Source organism: Castor canadensis, chromosome 17 (assembly GCF_047511655.1).
Source record: "Castor canadensis chromosome 17, mCasCan1.hap1v2, whole genome shotgun sequence".
In the NCBI taxonomy this organism is placed as follows: Eukaryota; Metazoa; Chordata; class Mammalia; order Rodentia; family Castoridae; genus Castor; species Castor canadensis.
In genome coordinates, this window is record NC_133402.1 from 22,433,433 (window position 1) to 22,454,813 (window position 21,381).

At 45.7% G+C, this 21,381-nt stretch overlaps 1 protein-coding gene across 3 annotated transcripts in view; it reads right to left on the bottom strand.

Annotated features, from left to right (window-relative positions):
• Window positions 1-1,138: 1,138 nt before the first annotated feature.
• Eef2k (eukaryotic elongation factor 2 kinase) overlaps window positions 1,139-21,381 on the bottom strand; it is a 62,784-nt gene continuing 42,541 nt past the window's right edge. For 2 of the 3 annotated variants that reach the window (XM_020163538.2, XM_074059578.1), the window contains 7 exons: window positions 19,724-19,801; window positions 18,859-18,921; window positions 16,678-16,812; window positions 16,327-16,515; window positions 10,965-11,089; window positions 6,231-6,409; window positions 1,139-4,975 (listed from right to left, as the gene is read on the bottom strand). In XM_020163538.2, coding sequence (XP_020019127.1) covers window positions 4,866-4,975; window positions 6,231-6,409; window positions 10,965-11,089; window positions 16,327-16,515; window positions 16,678-16,812; window positions 18,859-18,921; window positions 19,724-19,801 — 879 coding nt within the window. In that variant the 3' untranslated portion in view covers window positions 1,139-4,865. The remainder of the gene's footprint in view (window positions 4,976-6,230; window positions 6,410-10,964; window positions 11,090-16,326; window positions 16,516-16,677; window positions 16,813-18,858; window positions 18,922-19,723; window positions 19,802-21,381) is intronic. The other variant, XM_074059577.1, reaches the window with a different exon arrangement.

Consider the following 21,381-nt stretch of genomic DNA (forward strand, 5'->3'; position numbering starts at 1 on the left):
CTATTTTATCAGGAGGCAATACCTTTGTTCAGTCAGATACCTTGTTTTTCAATTGTCTGCCTTCTGCCAGGAAGATTAGATTGCCAGTGCCTGAAAGCACTGAAGGAGAAGGCTGGTGGATGGTCTACTTCCACTTCTGAAACTTCCCTTCCCCCTCCTCCCAGCACAGCAGCCTCACTAGGCTGTGCGGAGCTACACACAGGCAGTGGTGAGCAGGTCTAAAGGTTTGAGGCTGTAATAGTCTTCCAACTGGTCCTTCAATTGTAAATTTAAAATTATCTTTAACTGATAAAAATTGTAGTGTTTGTGGGTACTATGGAATGTAGTCCTCCATTTTTAGGCCCATCTTGGACCCCCTTTCCAGAAATTCCTCATGCCAATTCCAATGAGACAGAAGGGCCCACTGGAAACCTCCAGTGACCTTAAAGGGTGGAAAGAAGGAAAATCTGGCTGGACCAGAATAAGGACAGTGTGAGGATTAGGACATGACCAATCAAAACGCTGCAGGCATAGTCAACCAAAATGCTGCTTTTTGCATACCTAATTAGCATAGAGATTGAGCAACACCCTGGAGAAAATGGATAAAAACCTCAAACCACATCACTTCTCCGGCAACCCTCTTGGGACCCCTCTACAGTCACTCTTTGTTGTCTGTGTTCATTCTTTGGTTTGTGAGACAAGAACCTGGAACACCAACCCTTCCTCTGGCTAAACACCTAAGTCAGCAAAGTTGAATGGAGGCTTTCAGTCCTACACAAATCTCCTACTTCACCAATGGAAAGCAAGTTGTTTTTCTCCTGTTGACCCAGGATCCAGCGTTCTTGGGGTTGACAAGAACCCCAAGATTTTTTTTTTAAGAAAAAAAAATCCTTCTGTCATTGTATTGGCAATTTTGGAGCAAGAGGACTTAAATGTATGTGTTTAATCTACTGAGCATAGTAATGAAAATGCTCAACTTTCTTAAAATTAAAAACTATTAGCCTGAAATCAAATGATTACAAGATTTTCTTAAGCCCTGGATCAAAAAGTACTGAAACATTATCTTATCTGAAGCTGTTGTGGCAAAGATTATTCTGTTTTATATAAGCAAATATAGAAAGGAGATGTTCACATATTTTTCCAAAGCAAATTGACATCATAGGAGCCAAATGAGAATTTATTACAAAGGTTAAAAATCAGGAGACATTGCATAAAAAAATCTTCAGCAGCTCATGAAAATTTGGAAATGGGGCCACATTGGGCCTGCGCTTCTGGTGGCGAAAATCATTTGCAGGTAAACATGGCTGTCCCTTTGCTGTGGAGCATGAACCCTTCAGGTGTATTTCAGCCTCTGGACAGCTGCTTCACTTTTTTTTTAAATAATTTTTTATTAGGATATTCATTATACAGGGGGGTTCACGTGACAATTCCAGCTACATTTACACTGCACATTAACACTGCCCCCATCGTCTCTCCTCCAGCCCCCTCCACACCTCACTTAAAGCAACTGCAAGAGGTTTCTTAGTTCTGTTTCATGTAGGTATATGAAGTCCATCTACCTATACCCTCATCTTAATCTTTCATTTACCCTCCCTTCACTTTTTTTGTTTGTTTTTTAAACAGGGAGACATTTGAATTTGAGACAGAAAAGAAACTATTTTATTTGGAAAGATGAAATATACATATGCAAAATTAAATCTGTAACACAAGCCACTTGTCTGAGTTCCACCAGATTCACCTTGAGCAGGTGAAATGGTTACTTCAGAGACTGGGAAGGTAAGAGGCAGAAATCTACAAAGAATATGCAATATTTTGTCTCCCTCAGAAGCTGCACATACTTGTGTAAACATTTGTTGATTTGTGAAATGAGCACAGCAGTGCTGGCAAATGTGCTGCGATGAAGGAAACGGAATCACTAAAATAGCAGAAAGGGTAATTTACCTGCCTTAGCTCATCAAGGTTGTATTTGATAAATTCCCACAGTGCCTCAGGTGAGGAGGGGATCAGGGATCTCTAAAGCACTGGTATCCGGGGCCGTTTGCTTCTTATATCCACAAAGCCCATCCACAGGTGTTTATATGCAGTGCTGGGGCCCAAACTCAGGGCCTTGTGCATGGTAGGCAAGCATTCCACCAAGTTACGCCCTTAGTCCTACCTAATTTAAATTTTTCTTTCATCTGTAGCTAAATTGAACAGATCATTAAATTCCAGTTTAACTTTAAGTTTGTTCCCAGGACCCTCTAAATAACAGCAGCTCATAAGCTCTAGGTTCAGTTTAGCCATGAGCTAGAGCATCATGGAGAGAATCTTTCTGAAACCTCAGTTTCTCCACTCTTGAGAAGGCACAGGATGCTAATTGCAGCTCTGCTAATCTGTACTTTCACCTGCTTCTTGCACTTGAAGACAAGTACTGGGTCTTCCTAGTTGAGCTGGAACATCCTGGGCCTGTCTTGGTTTTGTGGCATGCCCAGTGCTGTGGGAAGAGATGTCCTAACCAGTCTTCGAAAGCACATGCCTAGGTTTTGAAGGTGGAGTAAGTGCTTCTGCTGACTCGGGAAGGTCTCAACATCTCACAAGTTTCTTTTTCACTCTTGAGGGCTCATGAAGTATTTGCTAAGGGCCAGGCTGCATGCCTGCAATCCCAGCTACCTGGGAGGCAGAGATAGGAGGATAGAGGTCCGAGGGCCAGCCTGGGAAAAAGTGTGAGACCCTATCTGAAAAACAAACTAGAAGTTTAAGTTTAGCTGTGCATCCAGGCCATCCAACCTCCTGCAGGAGAAAGAGATCATTTCCTGACAGGCCATGTGCGTGCATGGGAGGTTCACTGATGGCACAAAGGTAGCAGAGCCTTGGAGGGTAAGCACAGCCATGGGAGCCGGGTCTTCATGTGTGCACTCATTCATTTGGTACCAAGGCGCTGTGTTTAAAAGCTCTGCAGACCACAAAGTTGGAATAGCCCCTGCCCTGAGGCTTCATAAAGTAGCTCTTATCAAGGGTTAAGCAGGGAGTCCACAAGCTACAGCCCCAGAGGGCCACCTGGTTTTATGAACAAAGTTGTTTTGGAACACTAGCCACACCCATTGTCTATGTCTTGTTCATGGCTGGCTTTTCACTTCAATAGGAGGGCTGAGTCATTCCAACAGAGGCCATATTACCTGCAAAGTCCCAAATCTTTACTACCTGGCCCCTTCACCAAAAAGTTTGCCATTTCTTGCTAGAGAAGAGATGACATATAACTGAGAAATCAGGTGGTCAGAAAACACAATTATTTGCATATTAAAATCTGAGAGAGAGAAAGAGAGAGAGAGGAGGGAGGAGAGAGAGACTGGCTGAAGGAACAAGAACAAACATGATGAATTATATGAGGCTTGATTACTTTGAAGGATTACATCACAATAAACTTGCTTCTTAAATTTGATGTATGCAAGGCAACTATATGCACTGGTTTACAACACACACAAGACACACAAAAGAGAGATCACAGTGTCAGTTTCTAAAGGGAAACCAACTGTGATGAGCTCATCCACGGAGACCATGGATGCTGTCAGTTTGGGTGGACCAAGGGATTTTTCATGAGCCATTTTGACTGTTTGATTTTTCCTTGAAGGGCACGCTCCAGACTTTGGAACCTGATGCTTACACAAATTCATGAGCCTGCAGAGCTCAACATGAAAGTTCTGAAGGACCTATTTGAATGCACACAAAGCCAGAGGCTGCTGTAGCATTTGTGGCTGATCAAAGCAGGCTGTTTTCTTGGCTATTTGAGTGACACCAACTGAAGCCATACTCATATTAAATCTGAACTCCTTTTAAAGAGAAAGCTCATTAAATAAAGACACTCATAGCCTGGCCCTGGGGAAACTGCTGGAACTGATGAGTGTTTACAGTTTTTGCCCTCTTATTCTTGAATAACTTAGATAAATCTCAAGGGGCTGCTGCTGAATACAGCCTGCTACAAATTACAGAAAAATTAGCCTGGCTTCAAGCAGAAATGCCAAGGCCAGGGTTGGGGAAGCAGATTCCACATAAGAACATATTTACATAGGAAAAGGTCAATGATGCTGTACAAGGGCACTTCAGTCACACTGTGGATGCTGCCACTGAGACGTAGCAGGTATGGCTGCTGGGAGGAAAGGCGCCCACATTCCAGTCACTGACCTTACAGATAAAAGCTTTGAGGCACACCCTCTTCCATACAGGCTGATTTAGGAGTTAGAGGTAGTAAATGTGTGCATACAAAATTCAAATCTGTTTTGTAAAGTCCACAGTAGAAAGCATGCTTACAAAACTGGAAGTTGGCTATATGCCAGAACATCAGGTAGGAGGAATTAAACTAAAGTAAGTGTACAGATCTTGCCCCCTGGAGGAGGGGGGCCCGGGTACTGAACAATTTCACATCCACTGAATAATGCCATGCACGCTTCCAAACACACTAAGTTGGGACAAAACACACCAATGAAAAAGTTAACGTGGGGCCACACTCCCCATCGTCATTCACGAAGCATAGGGCTCTGAGGACTGAGATCAGAATCCAGCCTGGAAGATTGGAGCAAAGCCCCAGTACTGTCCATCCAAAGTGGAAAAGCACTTACCTCATGACAAAAAAAAGAAATGAAAATTGAAACAGAACCTCAACACAATGCATTGGTTCATTAGGCTGCATTTTCAATCCCCACTCCCCCAAAATGCTATCCTACAGGACAGCTGTAGTCTCTGCTACTAGCAAAGACTTTTTCAAGAGTCAAAAAGTGAAGTACAAAAGTTGATTTACAGCACATTAAAAATACTTTTCCCCCCCTCCCAAACTAAATAAGTCGCCCCCCACCCTCACCCCCTCCCGCCCAAGTCCTTTTGCTTAGGACTAGGTGGCAGATTTTCCTGGCAAGTTATTCCTCCATCTGGGCCCAGGCCTCTTCTGCCTTCTCATAGTACTGGTTGGCTAGTCGGCCCTTCATGGCTTCCATCGCCGCCTCAGCTGCCTGGGTGTACAAGTCTCCTGAAAGACAGCAAAGAGGGGCACAAAGTGAGCCACCCATTGTCCTTGCCAGCCCAGCATTCTCCACCTCACCCAGAAACCCTGATGCTGCTATAGGGCCCAAACCACTTGTGATCTGAGCAGCTAGGAGTGGATACGTGATCAAACCTAGCCAATCAGAGCACTCCTCACTTCCCCAACCAGGCCAGAAGGGTTAGTCTACACTTAGGCATGGCTAATCAGCCACCTCAATGATAGTGACTGGTTTAGGAGTGCGCAGATGATTCAATTGGTTAAGGAAAGCTCTGCCCTACCATCACCACCAAAAAAAGCACTGATACATGCTATAACACAGATGAATCTTGAAAACATTAGCCAAAGTGAAAGAAGCCAGACAGACACACAAGGCCACAGATTGTGTGATTCCATTTGTATAATAAGTACAGAACAGGCAAGTCCATAGAGGCAGGAAGTGGATCAGTGGTTTCCAGGAATGGAAGTGAGTGCTAACCAGAATAGTCTTTCTTTTAGGGGTGATGGAATGTTCTGGAATTAGATAGTGGTGATGGCTGCACAACATGTGAAAACTATGAAGATCCTCTACATTGAACACCTCAAGATGGAGAATTTTATATTGTGAAAATCTTAGCTCAATGTTTGAAATTGCAAAGAACCCTCCAAACCCTAACATATAGCTGTCTCTTGGAATGTGGAGGGGATTTGGTCCAGGACCCCCTTGGATACCAAAATCTGCAGATCTCATAAAATGGCCTAAGTACTTGCACGTAACCTTCGAATTCTCCCGTAGACTCTGAATCATCTCTACATTACTTATAATACCTAACACAATGTAAATACTATGTAAATAGCTGTTGTATTGTATTGTTTAGGGAATAATGATAAGAAAAATGTCTCTATGTATTTAGGCACATATGCAATTTTTGTTTTTATTTTTTTTGTTTTGTTTAGATATGGGGTCTTGCTATGTAGTCCAGGTTGGCTTGGAACTCAAGATGCTACTGTCTCAGCCTTCTAATCGCTGGGATTACAGCAATGTGCCGTGATGCCTGGCTTTACAGATCCAATTAAAAAAAAATATTTTCTGATCTATGGTTGGTTGAATCTGCAGATGCAGAACCTGCAGATACAGAATGCCAACTATGCAAAATGCTCATGTGCATACCAGCTTCATAAAGCCCCCTCTGGGGAAGAGACGGCTGGCCCCTTGTCATAATTCTCCGTGGGATGAGAATAACAGCCCTCGCTGTCTGCCCACCTGATTTTTGCGGGTCCTTCTTCAGCCCGCAGCCACCTGTGCACAGCATCTCGGCCTCCCTGGCCAGCAGCGCATACCGGGGCTCATCCTGCATCCCATCGTACTCCCCGCCCTCATCGCAGTCAGTTGTCTCCAGGGCAGTGCTGTACCAGTGCAGGGCCTCAGGCCAGTCTTGGCACCTTGCCAAAACACACAGAGGAAAAGAGGGATGTTACCATGGCAAAGGGCTGGACGGACCATCCAGCATACAGGCAAGTTAAGAATCCCATCAGGGCCACCACCTCTTGTTCACAGCCTACAGTACCTAGGATCACCACATCCAAAGAGCATCTTCATATTGTAGGTTTATGGACTTATTAAGAGAGCTGTCAAGAAACTTTCCTTAACAAATGGGTGTGTTGTGGGAATTTACTAAACAGGTAGCACTATAGCCATCTGTGAAGGGGACATTTTTCTAGGACTGCACTAAGCTAGCAGCAGCAGTAGCTGAGGGTCCTCGTTAAGCTGCCCTCTGAGCAGACAAGAGAAAGGCAAGGGAACCCTTTGTTTTTGTAGAGGCCGCTGGAACCATCTGAGCGAACAACAATCATTTTGCCCCCATGTACACTCTGCCTGTGCCGGCCAGCTTGGCTCTCCTGCACACGTGGAGACCACCCCTCCTCTAGCTGAGCTCCTCACCCCCTAGTTTTTCCTCCCACAGTGGCACACACCCTGACAAACTGCCAAGGGGATACAAGGGTCTCAGCCAGACTCGTGCAACATAAACTACAGGACTAACAGGGCAGCAGCTGCTTCTCTTTGAATATAAAGCCACGTGTCTAACTATTTCCAGTATATCACGAAAGAGCAGAGAGAGTTACAGGTGAGTCACAGGTAACACCATGGGTGTCCTGAAATGTCCAGGAACAGCAGCTCTAATGACCTGCTGTCCTGTCCTCATTGCCTTGGCTTCCTCTGCCCTCCAGTCTCCACTTTTCATCTCCCTTCATGCAGGCTTGCAATCCCCCTAACAAGCTAGCATTGGCTGCCCTTTGGCCTTTGCACCTGCTGTTCCTGGCCATGGGACATCCTTCCCCTAGCTCTGTGCACACCTAGCTGGCAACGGTCCAGTTTCAGTTCCCATGTCACCCTTCAGAGGTGCCATCTACAAAACCCAATTGACCACGGTCATCAATTCTTCTCACTCCCTCATTTACTACCATCTCCCTGACCAGAACATACACCCCAAGAAGGCAAGAGCTTTGCCTGCTGTGCTCGCTGCTGCATTCCCAGGCCTGGATAGCAGCACAGATGCAATGTCTGTTGAATGAACAAATGTAAACAATGGCTGGTTGTGCTGTGTTCAAGACCTAACCCCGACTCCATTTTATCTCATTAAAAAATGGAGTGGCTCAGGTGGTAGAGCATGTGAAGCTCTGAGTTTAAACCCCAATGCCACCAAAACAGAAAAAAAAAAAAAAAAAGAAAAATTGGAGTGCCAAACAAACCAGGATTGTACCACTGAACCAGAAGCCACTTTACCCCTTCAGCTCTGACCCTCCCCAGTATTAAAGGATAAAGAATAATTGCCCTGAAAACATTAAATGGGAAAGGGCCTCATCTCTCTGTGTCCCCCCTGGTCACCCCATGTCATCCCAGTGATAGGGTGCCCACATTGCCTGGGAATTTTCCATGACTTTTCGTTCTCCTATTACATGTAACTTCTGAGAGGGTCAAAACCCCTTCACTATGAATGTGGGTCTACACAGGGCCTGCCTTACTCACAGCTTGCCCTTAATTAGCACTCCCTGAATGGAAGAGGCTGGAGCTGCTTGACTGAGGAAGAACAAGAGAATGGCTGCAGCAGAAAGTATGAAAGAAAATTTTGATAGACTTAGTTATGTACATATTAAAAGCCATTGTGTTCCCAAACCCAATAAACAATGATCATTGTATAGCACCTGTCCACTCCCCAATCTATGGTAGCTATCGTTGAAAAAAAAGCTTAAAGAGAAATATATGTCAAAGGGTTGATAGCTCTAATAGATAAAGAGTCCTGATAAATTAATAAGAAACTGTCACCTCAAGTAAAATTAAAAGTAGAAATACAAATTTAAAAAATAGAGGACTGGGGGTGTGGCTCAAGTAGTAGAGTACTTGCCTAGCAAGCTCGAGGCCTTGAGTTCAATTCCCAGTACTACCCCAAAAAATAAAATAAAAAAAAGTAGACAGGAAGAGAAAGCACAGATAGCGAAGACATTTCAAGGGCCCTATGATAGGTAAATATTTGATGCTCATCTACAGCTCCCCGACCCCATGTCACACCTCTCCACTGCACTCAGTAGGCACCATATACACTGGCGTTTGAGCTCACACGATCATGCCAGGCCTTTTGTGTTTGCTTCCCTCCATGCCAGCTTAGTTCCAAGTCAGTAGACAGCATGCTGACAGAGGAGAGAAAAGACCTAAGTTCTGGCTCTGCCACTTATAGGTAAAGGTCAAACATCCTAATCTAAAAATCCAAAATCCAAAAGGCTCCACAATCTAAAGGTTTTTTTTGGGGGTGGGGATTGAGGGGAGGTGCTAGAGTTTGAACTCAGGTCCTTGTGCTTGCTAGGCAGGTGCTCAACCAGTTGAGCCACAGCCCCAGCCCTTTGTGCTCTGGTTGGTTTGATTTATACCCAGGCTAGCCTGGACCACAGTCCTCCCATTTGCACTTCTTACACAACAGGAATGAGAGATGCACACCACCTCACTCAGCCTTTTTAAAAGTTGAGATGGTGTCTCATGAACTTTTTGCTTAGGCTGGCCTTAATTTCAATCCTCAATATCTCTGCCTCCTGAGTAGCTAAGATTACAGATGTGAGCCACCACACCCGAGCAGAATCTGAAGTTTTTGGAGTGCCAGCATGATGCAATAAGTGATCCCCTGATCTCATGAGGATGAGTTGTAATCATATTGCAGGTGCCCTAAAAATATTGTATAAGATTACCTTTAGGCTATGTGTATAAAGCATAGATGAAACAAATGAATTTCAAATTTCGACTTGGGTCAGCAGGCATCTCATTATGTATACACTAATATTCTGAAATCTGAAAAAATCCAAAATCCAAAACACTTCTGGGGCTGGGATGTAGCTCGGTGGTACAGCGCTTGCCTAGCATGCGTGAGGCCCTGGGTTTGATCCCAGCACCAAAAAAGAAAAGACAAAAAAAAAAAAAAAACCTCTCCCCAAAACACTTCTGGTGCCAAGCATTTCAGATAAGGGATACTCAACCTTTATTGGACCAAAGGCAAGTCACTTCACATCTCAGAACTATAGTTCTGAGACACAGTCAAAAATACCTGCCTTGTCTGTGTCATCAAGATGTGTTAGTTCATTCATTCAAACTAGCCTTGAGCTGGGCCCTGTGCTACACACCAGGACACAGAGGTATAGGAGACCAGATGACTATTCTCTGTGAAATCAAAGCCCACGAAGAAAAGTGCTGTCCAATTGGACTGCTATTATGAGTAGGTGTCTGATAAATGATGGACTGTGTAATATGTAATACAGGTAGGATGTCACGTATCTACAAGTTTTTGACACTGAGAACCTGATATGATACAGCCACAGACCTGACTTTCCTTCTGAATGCAATGAGAGAAATGAGCTTTCGACATAAAAAAAAAGGGACTTACTAAGCCGTCCCAACCCAACCTGGAGATTTAAGACAATGAATGTCCCTTCCTCACTCCCTTCCAGAAGTCGCAGAGACTCCAGAATAGCCAAGTTCCAATGGGAACCACGGAGGGTGACCTCCCATTATGAGTTAGATTCCACAGCCAACCTCTGCCCTTGGACTTCCAGAATCTCCCACTGGTAAGCTAAGGAGCGGAGATGAAGCTGGGCCTCCTCCATAACTCCCACTGCAGAAACTAGCCATGAAAGACAAATGAAAAGTATTGACACCTGCATTGCCAGAGCCTTGAGGAGCCTCACTTGGGAAAACTCACCCTGAAAAGCCTGCCTCTTTCCTTTCCCTGCCTTTTTTCTTTCTGTAGTACTAGGGTTTGAACTCAAGACCTTGAATTCTGCCACATGAGCCATGCCTTTTGAGATAGGGTCTGGTCTGGACTGTGATCCTCCTATTACACACTTCCTATGTAGCTGGGATAACAGGCGCATACCACCATACACAGCTTTTATTGGTTGGGATGGGGTCTCACTAACTTCTTGCCTGAATTGGTCTTGAATGGTGATCTTCCCTATCTCTGCCTCCCAAGTAGCCAGGATTACAGGCTTGATCCACTGCACCTGGTCTTCTTTCCCTGCCTCTTAGAAGTGAAAGATACATATAAAAACAAAAGTAGGAAAAGTCTAGTAAAATCACCCCTAATCCTACTATCTAGTAGCAATTACTCTGAACCTGGGGCTGAATAACCTTTCAGATTTTTTTCTTAGCAAATCTTTACCTATGCTGGCTAAAATGGCTGCCATCTATTACATGATTTAAGGGCCAGACACTGTAAGAATTACAGGCATGATCTCATTTAACTTTCACGTGACAATCTTCAGAGACAGGTATTATGATTATTCCCAATTCACAAAATGAAGAAACTAAGGCAAAGGAGGGAAAATATCTTGCCCACAGTCAAAGGACTGGTAATGGGGAGAGCTAAGACTGGAACCTGGGTCTGTCCTGATTCCAGAGGGGAAGCGCCCACCTGCTGCCAGGTTCCCAGCAGCTCCACCTCAGTGACAACCACATTACCTGTCTGGGCTGAGGTTCTGGCCAGTGTCAAAAGCTCGTGCCACCAGGATCATGGACTGTCTGTCGCCAGCTTCAGCCGCTTTCAGTAAGTAATCGAACCCTTTTGTTTTATTCTCTTCAGTCTCCTGTCAATACAAACCAAAAAGAGGGGAAAATTAAAAAAAAAAAAAAAAAAAAAAGCAATCAAGTCTGGGCGCTGGTGGCTCACACCTGTAATTCTAGCTATTCAGGAGGCAGAGATCAGGAGGATCGTGGTTCAAAGCCAGCCCGGCTTTGAAGTTTGCAAGACCCTATCTCAAAAATACCCATCATAAAGAAGGGCTGGCAGAGTGGCTCAAGGTGTAGGCCCTGAGTCAAGCCCCCACTATCACAAAAAAAAAAAAAAATTAATCAAGGTTTTCCTGAGATGGGGCTGCCAAGATCTCACTCACTAATCTTCTCCCATTTTCTTGAATTATTTGAGAGTTTTAAGCTGGAGCCATGGTAGAATTACATGTCAGTAGTTCTTAGTGTATTCATGGGTCATCGCCACAATCAGTTTCAGAGTATTTTCATCAACTCCCCCCAAAATGCCCTTAACTGTCTCTCACTACACCAAATCTCTCCATCCTGCCCCATCTCTGGGCAATGCTTGGTCTACTTTCCCTTTGTATGGATTCTGGCACAGTGGTGTGTACCTGTAATTCCAGCACTGGGGAGGCTGAGGCAGAAGGATCATGAGTTTGAGGCTACTTTGGGCTACACAGCAAGACCCTGTCTCAAAAATCAATAAATAACTAAATAAATGCAGTCACACAATATGTGCCCTTTTGTGTCTGGCTTCTTTATCTTAGCATGTTTTCAAAGTTCATTGTGTTCCTTCATTTATCTACTCATGAACTTTTAAATTGTTTCCACTTTGGGCTATCTGAATAATGCTGCTATGAACATTCATGTGTAAGGTTTTGTGTGGATGTACGTTTTTAATTCTCGAGTACACACCTACTTGGGTGGAACTGTCAGTCACTTGAAGCTCTGTGTTTAGCCTTTTGAGAAGCTCTCCAACTGTTTTTCCAGAGCTCTGCACCCTGTACATTCCCACCAGCAGTGCCCCAGGGCTCCTGCTTCCAGTCTGCTTCCCCATGATCCATCCCACAGCAACCAGAGAGATGCGGGAAAGCCTGGGTCATTACTCTCAACATGCTGTTCCCTGGCTTCCTAACTCATCACAGACAAATCCAAAACCCTTGTATCAGCCTGCGATGGCCTCCTCAAACTTCGAGCTTCAAAAAGTGTGGCAGGGCTGGGTGTAGTGTACACCCTTGTAATTCCAGCACCCAGGAGGCTGAGGCAGGAGGATCTCAAGTTTGAGGCCAACTGAGCTACACAGTTAGACTCTATCTCAAAAACAAACCAAAAACGTGGCAGGAACTACCTGTTGTTCCCATATTTGTTCTTTCCTGCTATGTTTTTGCTGGGCCCACAGCTGACCACCTGAAGACTACATTTCCCAGCCCTCCATTCAGCCAGGACCTATGTCCTAATACAAGAGGCCTATCTAGTTTTTCTGGGACACATTTCCTGTCCTATTTCTCCCTAGCACTTTAGAACATGCTTGGCATGGGAAGTGCTCAATAAAGGTTATTTTTAATTCTACTGGAAATATTTTTACTTAGCATATATTAGTTGTACAAAGGGGTTTCATTGCAATATTTCCACACATACATATAATACACAATGATCAAACTCAATCTCTTTAACCCTCCCTCGATCCTCCCCAATTCTTAAAACAATTTCAAAAGATTTCACAGTTCCATTTTCATACATGGGTATAAAGGACTTTGACCATATTCACCCCCTACTCCACCTTCTCCTTTCACCCTCCCCACTCCTGCTGATACCCACCCCAAATATGACCTGTTTTCTATCATCACCCTTTCCCATCTGCAAAGTTTGCTCCATGAGAGCAAGCCATTTCTATCTCATTCACTGTTGAGAATAAAAACCTAGGATGGCGCCTGGAGTGCAGGAGATGCTCAGAAATCATGTGCTTCTGAGTGAATGGATGTCTTCAAGACCACAGCAAAAGGACAAAACAATGCAGGCTTTCTGGGCACACGGTGGCCTCTCGGGGTCTACAGCCATCATTTTCCTTGCTAAGACACAAGGCTGGCTGGAACACAGCTTCCTTCCTTGTGCCTGTGTTTTCTGACCCCACAGGTCTCTGCACCTGCACCCCTGCCAGGGTCAGAACCCTTGAGAAAGGCTCATGGGCTCCCACAGAAGAGGAAGCTGAATTTGCTTCTTAATCCTCTACAATCTAATTAGGTGCAGCTGGTGCAAGCAGCAAGGAGTTATCAGAGAGCCTCAGAGAGACAGAACCCCCACCATACTGGGGCCAGTCCCTCACATTTTTAATGCTAGGAATAATGCATGGGCTTTGTGCAACATCACAAGCCAGTGATTCTTGTGGTATCAGAAGAATGGAACCAACTCAAGTACTCGTGAATAGGGCACAGGTTAAACAAGTGTGTCATATCCATTCGATAGGACATTGTCAAAAAGAACCAGGAAGGGAGGGGACAGGGGAGATGGCCCAAATAATTGTACACATGTATAATTATGAAATAAAATTTTAAAAATAAAATAAAAGAATTAGGAAGCTTTCAGGCCTATAATTCTGGCTACTTAGGAGGCAGAGATCAGGAGGATTGTGGTTTGAAGTCAGCCCGGGCAAATAGTTTGCAAGACCCTATCTTGAAAGGGTGTAGGCCCTGAATACCAAAAAAAAGGAAAAAAGAAAAAATCAGGAAGCTTTCTCTGTATCACTGAGGGAGAGAGTATGCTTGCTAACTTCGGAGGGAAAAAAAGAGGATCAAATAAGAATCTATATTTACGTATGGAAATTGTGTACTGGGCTGAACATTATTCTCACCCACCCCAAAAAAAAAATTCATGTCCACCCAGAATCTCTGAATGTGATCTGACTTGGAAACAGGGTCTTCGAAGATGTAATTAGTTATGTTAAGATGAGCTTGTATTGGCTTAGGATTGTCCTAAATCCCGAATGACTGGTGTCTTTATAAGAGCAGAAGAGACAGACAACAAGACAAAGCCTTATGAGGGAGAAAGTTATGGGAAAAAAGAAACAGAGATTGGAATAATCCAAGCCAAGAAACGTCAGTGATTGCCAGAAGTCCCCAAAGTCTGAAAGAAACAAGGAAGGATTCTCCCCTAACATTCTCAGAGGGAGCACAGCCCTGCCAACACATTGGTTTTGGACTTCTGGCCTTCAGAACTGTGAGAGAATGCATTTCTGTTGTTATAGCTGCCAGTCTGTGGTAATTTGTTATGGTAGTCTTATGTAATTAATACATTCTGGAATTATATATGTAAAACTAGTAATAACAGTTACTTGTTATTAAGAAAAGAGAGGATGAGAGAAACAGTAGAGTTTTCACTGCAAATCTTTTTGCACTCAAAAAAATAATCTCTGGGTGCCAGTGGCTTGCACCTGTAATCCTAGGTACTTAAGAAGATGAGATCAGGACTGCGGTTTGAGGCCAACCAGGGCAAATACTTTGTGAGACATCATCTCCAAAGTAAAAGGGACTGGAGCAAAATGGACTGGAGGTATGGCTCAAGTGGTAAAGCGCCTGCTTTGCAAGTGCCAAGTCCTGAGTTCAAAGCCCAATCCCACCAAATTTTTAAAATTTTTTTTACCTATTTAAAAAGTTAAATAAATAGGGCTGGCAGCGTGGATCAAGTGGTACAGTGCCTGTCTAGCAAGCAGGAGGACCTGAGTCCAAATCCCAGTACCACCAAAAAGAAAAAAAGTTAAATAAATAAAGGACTATAGAGCATCTTTCTCCACGCTCTTCTGGTCTGAGATCCACCACTCACTAGCCACAGTCAGGCCCAAAGTATAGATGGTGCCCTCTGCCCTGTGTAGGTCAGTCCCAGACCATGTAAAGAGGAGGTTGAGGACAGATGGGGACAGACACACCCTCCAAGAGTGTCTCAACCTCTCCTAGGAAAAGATCACATTGCCTAAGGCCTTTCCAGGTCTGTCCACTCAGTCCTTCACTTCTGTGCCCATAGACAGGGAAGAAAAGACGAGGGGAACCCCAACTATTTCCAGCACATCCACATCCTGCTGCTTTAGATCCAACCCTGGTCGGCTCTTCAGCCCCAACTCTTGCACCATCTTGCCCCTGCTCATGACCTCTCCCTGCCATCTTGTCTCTCATTGCTGGACCTGAGCTTGTGCAGTTCCTTCCCCTTGCATTGCTCCCCTCCTACACTGTCTAGCGCACTCCCATTTAGCCTTGCAGTCTAACTTCGACATCCCTTTGTTCATTCACTCCTCAAATGCCAGGCTCTGCTCTTGCCACTAGTGATATAAAAGTTAGGAAACCTGATGGCTGAGAATGATGACTTGGATATTGATAAGGAATCACACTCAAACACTCTGACGTTAATAGAATGACCTATGACATACAGCACAGTCTTGCTGTCCCAAAGTCCCCACACCCACAGAAAATGACAGTATTGGTATGACCATCAAAGACCAAGATCTCCCCTGCCTGATGTGTAGGAGGTTGGATGCATAAACCAGTCTCCAGAAGTCAATGACACATTAACCCAGTTTTCCAGGACTGACCCCATGTCAGCAGATCTTAATAAAAGTTTGAGGTCCTGGGACCCCAGCACAGCACTCCTTTTTGAGCCAGCCGCCCTCCATAGGAAGTGTGTACTCTTCCTTCACTTTTGTTTTGCATTAACAAACCTGCTCCTGGTTAAGTCTCATGTGTCTATCCTTGAATTCTTTCTCTGACAAGAGGAAGAACTTTGTGATGCCCAGACCATACTCCGAATCTTGCAGCACCAGGAGTATGGTGGAGGTGATGATCAGGAGGTCTGCACCCACCCCTCAAAGCCCCAGTTGAGGGCCCTTCCTCATTTCTTTCCACCAATGTCCTCTGTCTTCCCAACATACCCTGTCATTTATTGCTTGGATATATGACTGCCCCCTTCCACTTACTCTCCAAAGATAGAGATCAATTCTACCTCTTTCAACTATTTTTTTTGGTTTTTGGTTTTTTTGCCGTACTGGGGTTTGAACTCAGGGCCTACACCTTGAGCCACTCCAACAGCCCTTTTTTGTGATGGGCTTTTTCAAGATAGTGTCTTGAGAATTATTTGCCCACACTGGCTTCAAACCATGATCCTCCTGATATCTGCCTCTTGAATAGCTAGAATTACAGACGTGAGCCACCTGTGCCCGTCTTCAACTAACTTTGAAACCTCTGGATCCAAACCAATGTTTGGTGATGGATTGGTCAAACTTCCTACTTCCTGGTGTGTCACTGCCACCCCTCACCTTCAGAGAAACATCAGCCAGGATGTGGTGGGGCAGCTGTGAGTACATGAGTCCCAGGCCCACAATGGCCTCCAGCTCGCCCAGGTCAGCTGCATGCTCCAGATGGAAGACTGCCGACTCGCGGTCCCACTCCTCATCCTTCTCGCAGAAGCGCCCGCCCTCATGGTAGCGCACCATGGCCAGATGGACCTGCCACACAGACTGTGATGTTGGCTGACCATCTGGGAGGCCAAGGCCACACCCAAGGGCCACCCATCCAGCCTATGGAAGGAAGCAATTAGTGCAGGAGAAATGTGAGGCAGAGGCTCTGGGTTAGTGCGGAGAGGTCTCCAAAATGGGCATCACCAATACCTTCCCCAAAATAGACTTCCCGATTTTCTTGTCAAGGTCCAGAGCATTAAGCCTTTGCACTTCCAGGGCCACAGCAGAAGGCCTCGGTAGGTGGAGGCGGGAAGGGTTGAGGAGGTTCCACGTGTCCACACAGACCTAGGGAGGGAGACCAGTGGGTGGAGTTTACAGGCCAAAGAACAAGGGGCTGGTGCTGGATACGCTGTTACAGCTGTCTGCAGCCCCTATGACATGGAAGCCTGGCTAGCAAGAGAGGGGGCAAATCCTCACAGTGTCAAACTATATTTGGCAAATGTGGCTGCAGTTCTAACCATTCAAATGTCACTGGCTTGTGGGTGCTGAGAGATGGCAGCACCAGGACATAATGACCAGCAGGATGGACTGTGGCAGCTCTGAGAAGCACTGCTCCCTTATGTGTCAATTTGGATGAGGCTGGGAGGGGTTCAATGCTAAACTTCCTCCTTTGCAGCTCCCCATACAAGGCACCCAGAAAGTTTGGCTTCACCAAGTCCATTTGTTTTCCCTATGGGCCAACCTGATGCCAGGGGAAACACCACCAGGGTACTCTGGCAATGGGTTTAGAAAACATCCTTTCTGGCAGGGCATGGTGGCATGCACCTGTCATCTCAGCTACTCAAGAGGTAAAGGTAGCAGGATTGTGATCCAAACCCAATCGAGTCAAATCATGAGACCCTACTTGAAAACAAACTAAAAAGTAAAGGACTGAGAGCATGGCTCAAGTGATAGAGCATTTGTGCAGCAAGAGAGAGGCCCTTAGTTCAATCCCCTACTGCAAAAAGAAGAAAAGGAGAGAAAGAGAAAAGAAGAAGAAGAATGAGGAGGAGGAGGGGCAGGAGAGGGGGAGGGAGGGAGGGAGCGAGGGAGGGAGCAAGGAAGGGAGGGAGGAAGGCAGGAAGGAAGGCAGGCAGGAAGGAAGGCAGGAAGGAAGGCAGGAAGGAAGGAAGGCTGGAAGGGAAGGAGGGAGAGAGGGAGGGAGGGAGAGAGGGAGAGAGGGAGGAAGGAAAAGAAAATGTCATTTCTCCCAGCCAAAAACATTCTGTCCAGAGGTTCTTGCAGGACAGAACCATGCAGCTGTGTACTTGCATGCATGCATACTCAGCACCCTACAATACACAGGACAGCCCCACAGCACAAAACCATCCAGCTCAGAGCACCAACAGTGCCACAGTTGAGCAGTCCTGACTCAACCGGAGATAGTTTGTGTTCATAGTCAGTGTGCTGGGAGAAGCAAGAGCCAAGCCCACTGGAGTGGTTAGGGGAGGGTCCCAGAGGAAATGCCACAGTGGCACAGGTATAGAGTGTGATTTGAGGAGAAAGGGATAGAAAGGCAGGAGGAGCATGCAAGTGGGAGATTCACCTTAGCAAAAGCTCAGAGATATGAGGTTCAAAGTGTGTTTGGGACTTGGCTAGAGAAGAGTGTGTAAGGTGGAGGTCTTGTCTTTCCCAGACGTGCCTTTTGCTAGCCATCATCTGAGATGCTTGTTACATATAGATAGCACTCCTAATCCAAAAATCATAAATCTGAAAGGCTCCAAAGTATGAACCACAAGGGGAAAATTCCACACCTGGCCTCATGGGTCATTGTGGCAGTCAAAATCCTAAAACACTAAAAGTACTGAATAAGATCACCTTAGGCTATCTGTCTACGTGTATGGAAACACAAATGAATTTCCTATTTTACTTGGGTGCCATCCCCAAATTACTTCCTTATGTGTATGCAAATATTGCAAAATCCAAAACACTCCTGGTATCAAGCATTTCAGGGAAGGATTCTCAACCTGGACTGGCTGGGTAACCTGGGGAAGTTGCTGAGGATCCCCACTTTCTCAAACATAAAATGGGGGTGAAGGACTTTAGTCTATCTCACTGGTGATTACAGACGTAAGTGATTTTTGTAAATGGCTGAGGCACCTCCACGTCAGATACCATAACATGGGCTGCAGCTCTTTGTGTCATTTCTCCTCCAGGACCAAGTCTTCTTTAATCCTCCCCACAAATCCCCCGGCATCCTGCCCAGGACAGGGCCTCAAATTTGTCCAGGGAATTTGTGCCTTTACATGCATGAGATAGAAGAAGAGGGAGAATGACATGGGAGGAGAAAAAGCAACAAAGCCTACAAGAGGTGAATAAGCAGATGTCACTAGGCTCCTAAGGCCACATTACCCGTCCAGAGCTGCCCAGGCTGTCTTCGTCAGACTCAAGCCTCTGGTTGCCGTTTGAGTGGCCCTGCAAAGAAGCACAGATTGAAAGATGCGAACGGTAGACCTTCCCCCTAGATCCAACTCCCAGGGAACCAGCCCCATGCTCCCAGATGAAGCTGAACCCCTTGTCTGACAAGCCAAAGGGTTTCTGGGTCTCAGGCAGGAATAAGGGATTGCTGCGGATGAAGCCTTCCTGTCCCTCCATCTGTGTGAACAGATGGAACTGACCCAGAGGCACTGGGTCCCAGCACAAAGCCACTGGGGAATGGTACTGACTCCTTCCTCTAGAGAAGGCCTCTCCTGCGTGTTTTTTTATTCACTCACACAGCTGAGATCAGAGACCTCCCAAAGGCTGACCTTGAAGCACAGGCTTGATTTTGACACACGAGACCTCTGAATGGCTAATCCCCAAAGGTGCCCTTGAAGCTGCTGTGAGGGAGCCTGAGGAAACCTACCTCTCACATACTCCCATGACTGCCAGGGCCCTGTGCCCATAAGCTGGGCCCTCCCACCTGCACCAGCACTGGTTCAGCCTATTACCCAGCATCCTCTCTGCTGAGCAATCCACTCTAGCTTTATCATGAGATTGGTCTGCCACTTTCAATCTTGTATCCAAGCATCCATAGTTGTTCCCTTCCTAGTCCACACCACTCTGCTTTATTGTCATCCCTGCATTTACTTTTATTGGAAATCATCTTGTTTGTTATTTAAATTTACTTGCTGTGATCTCAGGACCCACTTACATTCCTACTCTGGCTTTTTATCCTTACTGGAGGGGTAGACGAGGCAACAGTGGACTCTGGTCTCTTTGCCTAGGAGGTCCTTACATGTTCTCGGGGATCTGGGTCATCCAGTTCACCCCGCTTCTCACTGGGGTATCCGCTGTCCCCACTGTTCTCAGAGTCCTGTGGAGACAAGATGACCTTAAGGTTCTAGTGATCCTCTGGACATCCCAATCATTTGCTTTCTCTCCTTTATCCCACCACCTCACTTAACATTCACTTCCTCCTGCCCCTTGCTGGCAGAAAGTAGTGAGAAGAGCCTGGGCTCTGGAGCTGGACTGCCAAACTCACTCAAATCCTGGCTGTGTAACACACCAGCTGGGACCTGAGCATTTGCTCAATCTCTTGTGTCAGTTTCCTTAGCTGTGGGGATTCATGCTAGAGCCTATTTCAAAGGGCTGTGCTACAGTTAGGATATGAAATGTCCTCCCCATTGTTGAAGGCTTGGTCTGCAGCTGGTGGTGCTACTGAGAGGTGATTGGATCGTGAGGTGCCGACTTCATCAATGGATTAATCCATAGCTGAGTTCATAGGTCAGTGGGCTATTAGGAGGTATGGCCTAGCTGGAGGAAGTAGGTCACTGGCTTTGAAGGTATATATTGTTCCCGGACCCTTCCTCTCTTCAGGTGAGCTTTCCTGTTTTACCACTCACTCCCGCCATGATGTTCTGCTTTACCATGGCCCAGAAACAATGACCATGGACTGAAACTCTGCAACTGTGAGCCAAAATCATTCTTTCCTTCTTTTAAGTTGTTCATGTCAGATATTTTGTCACAATGATGAAAAAGTGACCAATGGGCTGTGAGGAGGAAGGAGATCTGCATTCCACCCTGAGAATGCAGATCACAGTGAAGGGCTGTCACTCAAGAGGGGCTCACGTGTCACAAGCAGAAAACAAAGGTGTATTAGGGCCATGACCCATCTACAAAACCATGACACTGGGAACAGCATTTACCACAGCTAAGCTGTATCACTCAGACTTTTCCCTGAGGTGACCAAATACCTGACAGAAATAACAGAAGAGGAAGGATTTATTTTGGACACAGTCTCAGTCTGAAGTCCTTGGCTCCACAGAGTCTGGGCCCATGGTAGGGGGAATAACATGGCAGTGGAAGCAGGTGGAGGAAGAGGCTGTTCATGTCTGGGTGGACGGGAAGAAGAGAATGAGAAAGGGACTGAGGACCAGGTATAACCTTTAAAGTCCCGCCCCCCATACCCTACTTCCTCCAGCTAGGCCCCACCTCCCAATGTTTCCAGAACCTCCCAAAATAGCACCATCAGCAGGGGACCAAGTGTTCAACACACAAGCCTGTGGAACACATTTCATATCCAAACCATAACTTCAGCCCTCTATCAAGGTGGCACAGGCCCCTTGGGCATATTTTTTATCTTCCAGATCCAAGTTCTGTTCTGAAAGGGAATTTGGCATAACTCAGAATCTCTAGGTGGGTGATGCTGCATGCCTGTGATCCTAGCTATGTGGCAAGTATAGTTAGGAGGATCGAGGTCGGGGGCCAGCCCTGGCAAAAAGTGTGAGACACTTTTTGAAAAACAACTAAAAGCAAAAAAGAGCTGGGGTTTGGCTCAAGTGGTAGGGCACTTGTCTTGCATGTGTGAGGCCCTGAGTTCAAACCCCAGTGCCACCAAAAAATTAAAATAAAAAATAAGTAAAATAAAGGGAACAAAAAGTAATATTTGCCTCC